The sequence below is a fragment of the Fistularia commersonii genome, chromosome 14 (genome assembly GCF_037954325.1).
Source record: "Fistularia commersonii isolate RoL2024-O1a breed Wild chromosome 14, RoL_Fcom_v1.0, whole genome shotgun sequence".
Taxonomy (NCBI): domain Eukaryota; kingdom Metazoa; phylum Chordata; class Actinopteri; order Syngnathiformes; family Fistulariidae; genus Fistularia; species Fistularia commersonii.
The window spans coordinates 1,700,583-1,710,000 of record NC_141297.1 but is presented as its reverse complement, the minus strand read 5'-3'; the positions used below and the strand labels follow the sequence as shown (position 1 = coordinate 1,710,000).

Sequence of the window (9,418 nt, the reverse complement as noted above, 5' to 3'; positions counted from 1 at the left end):
GACGAGGGGTACACGCAGCTGACAACCATGACATTCTGCAAAACAAACAGTAATTGGCTTGTTAATCGTCTGCAGCTATTAGCATAGCATAGAGATATTAGCGCAGCGTCGTACAGATCCCACCTTTTCTATACCACGGAGAAACTTGTCTGTTCCCGTATAGTTTCGCTTGGGGTCTGTAAGCAGTTCACACAGACGCTGAATGGTGAATGGGATTCTGGGAAAGTTACCAAGAGATATGTTTAGGATTAGTCTCACACACACACACACACACACACACACACGTGTACACACAGCTACCTCACAGCCAGCTCCGGCCCCGTGTTTGTCGCCTGGCAAAACACGGCATGGGCGGCTGAGCGCGCACGCGCCGCGCACACACCCCCACAAATAACAAACCAGGAAACGCAACCCGACTCATTGCAGCAGGCTAACAAGCTGTGACGTTAACAATTAACCAGAACTGGTTGTCAACACACATTTTCCTATTCCCACTGCCTGGAAGAGAAAACCCGTTTCCGCTGGGGTTGGCTGTTTAGCCGCGCTTCTCCGTCCGTCTGTCAGCAGAGTCTGACGCAAACACAAGCGGGCTGCGTTTGACAAGACTTAGCATGTGTTGCACTGGGCGGGGAAGAAGCCAATGATTGAATTATTAGCGCGTCGTTTCGTACCACGTTCATCGATAAATGACACGGCGAGGTCAGCTTAGGTCTGAATAGAAGCGAGAGATTCAATCGATAATAAAAATGGTGAGGAAACAATCAGAAAAACATACCAAGATGATTAAAATATATTGATTCAGGAGTCAGATCTGTGACGCCCGTCCTTTGAATAATAGCGGTGTTCACTGTTCGTCAGCATGTGACTTATTTTCAAACGCGCTCGTGAATAAATCCCACATTCAGTTGCTGCTATTTCGGCAAACTCATATTATCGTCTCACAGGCGGTGACGTGCAAGATCGACACGTTGAAAATAATCTGTGGACAAATACCACGATGTTACTCGGGAATACGGCTTTTACTCACCCGTTGTAGCCGTCGACTATTTTTAAGATCCTCTTCTTCATCTCTTCGAAGGGGACGTACTCCACGTTGGGATTGTGCAGACCTCTCTGCTCGGGGGTCGAGGCGTGGAAGTCGTCCATGACTTTCTCCAGCTTGAACATGAAATAGGTTTTGAACTGCGACCACGGGATCCTGCGGGACAAAAGCCCGACAGATGGGTTTTGCAACAAGATCTTTTTTTTTTTTTTTTTTACAGGCAGGACACAGTTCATTAAAATGAGCGGTATTATCGTGCACGGTTTCTACTCACGTTGCTTGTCCTGTCTTGGCAACATGGCAGAGGAACTGATCTAGAAAGGGACTGGTGTCTCTTTTCACTTTCTTCTCAAAATCTGCAATGAGCATACATTTAACAGAAAGGAAAGCAATTGCAAAGTCAAATGTTTTTGTCATGTTAAGATTTAATGTGCACATTTGTGTTTGCATATCATCCGTTGACTTTTACTTGTAAAATCAAGAGACGAACTCAGTCATGCAATGTGCGTTCATTAAAACATTATTGTAAACACATCTCGAATTACGTTTGTTGCTTTTGGTCCGATCCAGTGCGTTGGCCACGCATGTGTACGGAAATACATGTAGTGGTTTAAAAAAATAAGACTAACGAGGAAGAAAAAGTGGATTATCACACCGGAAAAGCGTCAAAACACTTAGTTGGATATTGGAATAATTAACTAACAAGAAGCTCGACTGCAAAGTTGCAGCGAAAGTTCGATGCATGCTGATGTCACGTTATCCACTTAGCAGTTTGCACACATAGCGGATCATTAATGGGCAATTAAAAGAAGACAAGATAATGAAAATAACACAGTATTTCTGTGTCGGTTGTAGAAAACCGACTGTGACAAGCATGTGTCTCTGAGACGCTAGTCACTGTCGGTAAGCTAAGTTACTGGTAACGTAGTTAGCAATCGCCAGACATTTAGCAAGTGCCGTCAAACACATGTGAAAAGTCTCCGGGTGATGTTAAAGAGCAGCTTAATGAAATAAGAGTTTAACATGCCTTGAAAAGCATCCAATAACGCGTCGACGTCCATCGCTTTGTGCTCAGACGCGGGCAGGAAATACTTGCTGGTTAGCACGTAGCAGGTAGCAACCCGACAAAGCTGGTGGCGGCGCGGAGTGCGCATGTCCTCGATGACGTAGACACAATTGCGGAAGTCGCGTCCTCCCCTTCGATATAAACAAAGCTTTCCAACGACTTGGATCGCGATTCGGGAATTATGCAGAACTGAGGTGTATTTTTGAAACACCTGTCGCGAATTTACGGCGAGCGCTTATTTGCCCGACTCGAACGGGCAGTAACCCAGTGAGACAGCAATCGACATCTTTGTTGTTGTTGTTGTTGTTGTTGCTGTGACGGCGAGAACCGGCGAGGTGGCCAATGAGTCAGCAGCTGATCGGGGGTTAATTTTACCCGAAGAAGAGCCGTACATGTGGAGATAAGATAAGATCCCGATTCTCCCTCCCGGGCAGGAACATTTCCGCAGTCTTACCCGCTTATTTTGTGGGAGACACTCTGTTTTTCTGTCCTCGTTAAGAGGAACAATGGCAGTCCCGGTCGCTGCGGCTCTGCAGCCGGCGGGTTTCCTGGAGCACAGCATTCACAGCAGGGATTTGGAGAGTCTCTCCGCCGACGTCCAGGAGGAAACCGACATCCTGCCCTTACACTCTCCTTGGACTTTCTGGCTCGATAGGTAATATTATTATTCGCTTTCAAGCCCCCCGATACTTTTCACTTGTTTTTGTTGCGAACAAAGAAAGCAGGTGACGGATTTACCAGGCCTTAATTCAGGTTAGTGCTTGCAGACTGGATGGCACAACAGGTGGGGGAGTGGGATTTTTTTTATTTTTAAATCTCACACACAAAGAAAAGACTGTAATATTTCTGCCAATTCTCTTTCTTCCCTGTTTGACCTACATAAGGCCTGTCCCTCTACCTCTTAAAATAAACAAAATGATGTCACCCTGGAGCAGGGGCTCCGGTGAACAAGCACACTCAGAGGAACCGAATGTCACACTGATCGGCTTAAAACGGGGATTATTTATTGTATATAACCATTTAAAAAAAAAAAAAAATCAGAAAAAGAGTTGACACGGTCACGTGTTCATCCTAAGAGGAAAGATACCGAGCGGAAATCACAACGTTACACAAGTTTGACCATCCCGGGTTTGCACAAATCAGTGGGTGCTGTGGTGAAATGGGGTCAGCGCTGTTTACTGTTTGCAGGCTTATTTGTCATCCGATCCCCTCCTCCTCCTCCTTCTTCTCCTTCTCAACAAAACATGTACCGAGTTATGAAGCGGCGAGAAACCCAATGCGAACGGAGACCGTCGGATCTCGAAGCGGGAGCTGCTGAATTTAAACGAATCCTGAAATAAATGGGGTTTTATGACGCCGTTGTCTGAATTTTCTATTTTTCATTTTGCCAGATCCTTACCGGGAACCACGGCAGCTGAATGCGAATCGAACCTGAAGAAAATCTATACAGTGGAGACCGTCCAGGTGAGATGTTTATTCATTCATATTGATTTTTCTATTTTCGCATTACATCCAGCTGATCTGTTCGTGCGAAAACCCCGTGACCTTTTTTTTTTCCTCCGGGGTCGCCGTATCGCCCGCCAGTGCCGTGGCGTTTTAATGACTCGCTGGATGTTAAAGTGTAAACTTTCCGTCTTAATCAATAAAACATCCAACACGCTCCCGGCTAGCGGTCGGAAAGAGTAAACAGATCCCGACCTCGGTCTCACACAGGCTTTTTCCCACACAGCCGAGTCATGAAACCTCGCATCGGATCCACTTGGTGTTTGCGAAGGTCTCCTGTTTTGCTTTCGGAGCCACGCTCGTTAATTTCTGTCAATTCTACGATGGCGCGGATTACATTAGACGGCTGCAAATCTCATAAACTGCATAATAAATAGCAAAAAAAAAAAAAAAAAGGAACGGCGAGGTAAAGACCTTTCGGCCGAGGCGAGGTGCAACGCGTGAATTATTAACAACCTCCTGTTGCTTCCCTTTCCTGCAAATGGCTCAATAAAATTCTTGTTTTCTCTCCTCTTCCCGGCACCGGGGATAGAATTTTTGGAGAGTTTATAACAACATACCGAATGTCTCTGGCCTGCCGCTGCGATGCAGCTATCATCTGATGAGAGGTGAAAGAAAACCCCTCTGGTGAGCTTCCAACGAGATTTGTGTGTGTGTGTCTGTGTGTGTTTGGGGTGTTTGCATGTTAATTAAAACTGTTAAATGAGTTTGCGTCATGTTGCTCTGTGGTGTTTGCACAGGGAAGAGGAAAGCAATGCTAAAGGCGGTGTGTGGAAGATGAAAGTACCGAAAGAGTGCACTGTAAGTGACCTATTAACCGAGGGAATTAATTACACGCTATTTTTCTGTCAGTTATTTAATGCTTCACGGCGTTCTTTAATGTTCCAGTCCGCCGTGTGGAAGGAGCTGCTACTGGCGACTATTGGAGAACAGTTTAGTGATTATTGTGCCTCAGGTAAGAGCGTTTTTAAATCGCAAGATCACGGATATCGCCATTTCCCGTCACGTGGTTAACTGTCCCCCGCAGAGGACGAGGTGGTCGGAGTCAGCGTCAGCGTGCGGGACAGAGAAGACGTCGTGCAGGTCTGGAACGGAAACGCCTCCTGCGCCAACGAGTCAAACATTTTGGGGAAGATCAACGAGCTCCTCCCGCAGATCCCCTTCAAGGCGGTGTTCTACAAACGTGAGTATCTCCTTTTTCTGAACGTCGCGTTTTTTTACACGTTTTGATGGCGACGACACCGATCGATGCGTTACGTTCGCAGCGCACGAGGAGCACCACGCCTTCGAGGGAGGTCGGTCAAGACATTAGGACGTTTTTCCAAACGCCGGTTTTGCACCTCTGATATCTGGGCTCATTTTGGAGCAGCCGGAACTCCGTAGCGGCTTTTTATGTGTAGCCACGTTTGTTAGGACTCTCCCGTTGAGTGATTCCCCCGTTTTCCTAGCATTACTGTCATTCTTCGCAACGCCCAGAGATAGATATTTCAGGTTTTCGCTAGGAGGAAGATGGTTTTGCTCTCATCTGTGGTGAGTGTTTTGTTTTTTTTCTACATTGCAAAATATTTGCAAATCCAAAAAATAGCAAGTCCTGTACAGTCAGATGTTTTTAGAGTTGTTTTTTTTTTTTTTTTTTTAATGTCTGGTTTACTGAGCACAGACATCAGTTAAATCTACCTTTTGGATGTAGACGTAGAAGAAGAGTTCAGAACGTGAACCTTTTATCCGGAAAAAAACACGACAAAGCTTTTATAGTCCGTTCTTTTTTTTTTCCAGTGTTTTCTATGTTACAGCCCAAATGAAGTTGCTTATACTGAATTTAAATATTTAGTATGCTTTAATACTACTTTCTAGCAGATAATTGCACATTGTTTTTTGTGTTGTTGTTTTTTAATTGTCTTTTAACAATATACTGATAGGTGGATTGTAGAAGGAAATGTGTTCTTGTCACAAGAAATGACCTCAATGCACAAAACATTAGTAGTTGCTGGAACACATGCAATCATTTGTATTGCGTGAATTTAATAGAAAAGCTGCAGTGTGGTGGTAGTCATGCTCTTTAAGCAGCTGTCCTAATTGAAGCACTTTTTTTTTTTTAAATATGTCTACGACATCAGCGTCTCCCTCCAGAATAATAAGTGATTTCCACAACGGCACCCAAATGCACTTTTTGTTTTGTGTCACTTTTCTCTGATGAAAGGGTAAAAAGCCTTTCATTTTTTTTTTTTTTTGTTTTGTTATTTGTCATTGAGAGAGAAGCTGTTTTGCAAAATGAATCTGAGACCTTTTATTAAATCTGAATTTCTGATTCGCATTAACGGCAGGATAAATGAACGCATGACACCCACACATATCTGTCACAGAGGCACATTCATGGGCTCCCTTTTCTTCGATAGGTTGCTAAGGGACAGTTTGTGTATTTGTGTATTTGTACAAATCACTGGTGTTGACTGAAGTGATGCAATTCCTGCAGAAAGGGTCAAACCTGTATATAACAAATTAATGTGATGATTGTTGCACCGCGACGTCAACTGGAAGGCGGACGACATTTATATATTTCCTTTCTTTTCTTAAATGTGATATCTCATCTGTATTTATATTGTCGAGACCTTCAATCGTCACCATTTCGACGTCTCAACAAAAGCCTCTCTCTGTTTGTGTGACGTAATACTTTACAAAAAAAAAAAATCTCATTTTCATACACAGTCGTGATATTCTTCCAAGACATTTTGAAAAACATTTCTTGATAAAATCTCATGTAGTCGCTGCTGCTACGGACTCACTTCAAATGTCTGGGTAATGATAATAAGAATGCTATCGCCGGATTAGCTTCTCGGTGTGTGTGTGTGTGTGTGTGTGTGTGTGTGTGTGTATCACCGGGGGGACTGTAACCTCAGCCTTCCGGTTTCATTTTGCCACTTGTCGCTCGTTTTCTAAAGAACACACTCTTGGACGGAGGGTTTTTAGCGCACGTGCGCAGTCGACCTCTCGCTCTGGATCTCGGACATTGAAACTGACGATCACGTGGATCTCGGACGGTGCCTTTTGTTTACCAGCAGTTTAGAATGTTCAGTCCTTTGTAACCAGCATGTCCGGAATTGTCTCAAGTCCTGTTTTGCAATCAGTAGAACATAAATAAAAACTCCCAAACCACCAGTCTCTTGATGTTTGTGAGACTCTTTTCATTTCACCTTGGTGTTTTTCACGATGTCACTATGATGAAAATCTCACTTCAAGATGATAAACCCCTGTAAAGCAGTCACACAAAGGCAATGTTTACATTTCTAATGTTTTTTCAATATGCTAAGCTACGTACACATTTACTTGTTAGTCTGGTTTTCCTTTCAGGGATCACCGCAGCCCATATGTTCTTTCTTTTAAATTTTTTTCAAGATGGCACTGGAAGGCGGCAGCCTGTTGCAGCCTCCAAATCTTTTCACCGCACTTTCTTCTCTCTTTGTGTTTATTCATCTATCTATTTATTTCTCTTTTGTATGTGAGACTAGATGCTGTTTTTCTTGCATGCTATGTTGCACCCCACAGTGTTCTAGCAACTTCTTCTTTTCCTTTGGACAGCAAATCAACCTTCTTCTCCATGTAACCCTATTCTCTGTATCCTCCTCTCTCACACAACTAACTTCATATCCTCTCTGACTATGTCCATCAATCTTCTTCTAGACCTCCTGCCTGGCAGCTCCACCTTCAGCAACCTTCTAACCAGATCTTCACCATGTTTTGGACATGAACAGAGGGGTGTTCATGTCCAAACCATCTCAGTCATCACTTTGTCTCAGTCATACATGTCCTGCACCCCTGTGACAAATTCTTCTTTTCCTTTGGGCTTTTCCCTTCAGGGGTCTCCACAGCAAGTCAACCTTCTCCATCTAACCCTATTCTCTGGATCCTCCTCTCTCATACCAACTACCTTCGTATCCTCTCTCACCACGTCCTTAAATCTTCTCTTTAGTTTTCCTCTAGACCTCCAATTACAGCATCTGTCTACCAATATATTCCCCATTCCTCCTCTGTACATGGCCCAACCATCTCTGTTTGGCTTCTCTGACCTTCTCTTGAAAACATCTAACATGTGCTGTCCCTCTCATGAACTCATTCTTGATCCTATCAACCCTGGTCACTCCCAAAGAGAACCTCAACATCTTCATCTCCGTGTCCTCCAGCTCAGCCTCCTGTGTTTTGGTCATTGTCACTGTTTGTCGAGCATACGGCCGGACTCCTCTCACCACTGTCTCCTCCACCTTTTCGTGATCTCCACTCCCCGTAGCCTCACATTTCACCCGGGTTCCTCTTATTCACACACATCTGCCTTGATGTTACTAACCTCCGTTCCTCTCCTTTCCAGCGCATACCTACACCTCTAGATTTTACTCAACGTGTTCTCTAGACTCACTACAGATCACAGTGTCGTCTGCAAATATGGTCCGGTCCTGGGAGATTCTTGTCTAACCTCATCTGTCAGCCTGTCCATCACCACTACTAACAAGTAGGGGCTCAGAGCTGAACCCTGATGGATCCTGCATCCACCTTGAACTTCTCTGTAACCCCTACAGCACACCGTGCCACTGTCTTATAGCTAGCATACATGTCCTGCACCAGTCTAACATGCTTCTCTTCCAATCCAGACTTCCTCATACAATTCCAGAGTTCCTCTCTCAGCACCCTGTCATATGCTTTTTCTAGGTCTTACTTAAAATCAAACTATGTGTTTTTCTCCTTTTTTTTGTTTTTAGATTCCATCACTCACAGTTGAAGAGTACCTACTATAAAAATAACAGACCTCTACATGCTTTACAAGTGGGAAAAACATATGAAAAACTTGTTCTCCCCACTGTATGTGAAAACACTTGTTTATCAAAACTAATTTAATTACGGCAATAACTTCAGCAGGATGACCTACATGTGTTCGTCCCAAAGAGAACCTCAACTTCTTCATCTCCTATCTTTTTGTCATCGTCATTGTGCTCTCCTCGCAACATTGGAGAAAAATGATTACATACATTCAGGAGAAACCCAGAGGAGCTATGGAGGAAAGTTGGTGCAAAGTTGTTGTTGTTCTCTTTGCTGTCTATTTATTTGTTGATGTCTTTTGCTATCTTCTAATTGTCTCTATTCATATTTATTGATACCGTAACTGTTTCGCTGCTGTGATAAAAGAATTTCCCCTTTGGGGATCAATAAAGTTTATCTTGAGATGCAAGTCCTCTCATCCAAAGCTACAGAGGAGGCATCGCAGGGGCGCTTCGATGTCACCGACTGGAGGTTTTTCCAAGTAGACCTCAGTGACGACATCGAGGGTCTCTCCCGTTCTATAACTATATTAAATTTTGTGAGGAGAACACGGTCCCATTTAAAAATATCCATTGTTTCAATAACAACAAGCCATGGATTAACAAGAAGAGAGCCTTCATGGCACAGGGACAAGATAGGATAATAATACATTATTGATTCCCATAGGGGGAATTCATTTGTCACGGCAGGGCAACAATAACAATGAATATGAATATAAATATAAATCAAAGAGACAATCAGAAGGACGAAGACAACAACAAGGATACAAAGAGAAAGATAACAGAGTGTCAACAATAGATAAGAGAATGAGAAAAATAAGAGGGACAATAACAAGGATGAAGACAACAGCAAGAATGAAAATAAGATAAACCTTATTGATCCTCATCGGGGAAATTGGGCAAGCTTATAATGTCAAAAAAAAAAGTAAAATAAATATGAATGGAAATATAAATAGAGAGACACCCACGAATATATATGGACAGCGGCAACAATAACAACAA

At 43.5% G+C, this 9,418-nt stretch overlaps 2 protein-coding genes across 2 annotated transcripts in view; one reads left to right on the top strand and one right to left on the bottom strand.

Annotated features, from left to right (window-relative positions):
* LOC147226852 (serine/threonine-protein phosphatase 4 regulatory subunit 2-like) overlaps window positions 1-2,221 on the bottom strand; it is an 8,217-nt gene extending 5,996 nt beyond the window's left edge. Inside the window, exons 1-5 of the mRNA XM_086159419.1 lie at window positions 2,070-2,221; window positions 1,317-1,398; window positions 1,028-1,198; window positions 124-217; window positions 1-35 (exon numbers count right to left, since the gene is read on the bottom strand). The exon at window positions 1-35 is cut by the window's left edge and continues 3 nt beyond it. Coding sequence (XP_086015545.1) covers window positions 1-35; window positions 124-217; window positions 1,028-1,198; window positions 1,317-1,398; window positions 2,070-2,196 — 509 coding nt within the window. The 5' untranslated portion in view covers window positions 2,197-2,221. The remainder of the gene's footprint in view (window positions 36-123; window positions 218-1,027; window positions 1,199-1,316; window positions 1,399-2,069) is intronic.
* LOC147226851 (eukaryotic translation initiation factor 4E type 3-like) lies at window positions 2,209-6,767 on the top strand. The gene is made up of 7 exons (XM_086159420.1): window positions 2,209-2,763; window positions 3,500-3,572; window positions 4,144-4,238; window positions 4,352-4,412; window positions 4,500-4,566; window positions 4,639-4,794; window positions 4,877-6,767. The coding sequence occupies exons 1-7, from the start codon at window positions 2,615-2,617 to the stop codon at window positions 4,921-4,923; spliced, it is 648 nt and encodes a 215-aa protein (XP_086015546.1). The 5' UTR covers window positions 2,209-2,614; the 3' UTR covers window positions 4,924-6,767.
* The last annotated feature ends 2,651 nt before the right edge of the window (window positions 6,768-9,418 follow it).

What these genes read in the sequence shown, in the direction of transcription:
- LOC147226851 (XM_086159420.1), top strand. Translation starts at nt 2,615, where the DNA reads ATGGCAGTCCCGGTCGCTGCGGCTCTGCAGCCGGCGGGTTTCCTGGAG. An exon ending in TGGACTTTCTGGCTCGATAG is followed by an intron (nt 2,764 to 3,499) that starts GTAATATTATTA and finishes TCATTTTGCCAG; the next exon opens with ATCCTTACCGGGAACCACGG. An exon ending in ATACAGTGGAGACCGTCCAG is followed by an intron (nt 3,573 to 4,143) that starts GTGAGATGTTTA and finishes CACCGGGGATAG; the next exon opens with AATTTTTGGAGAGTTTATAA.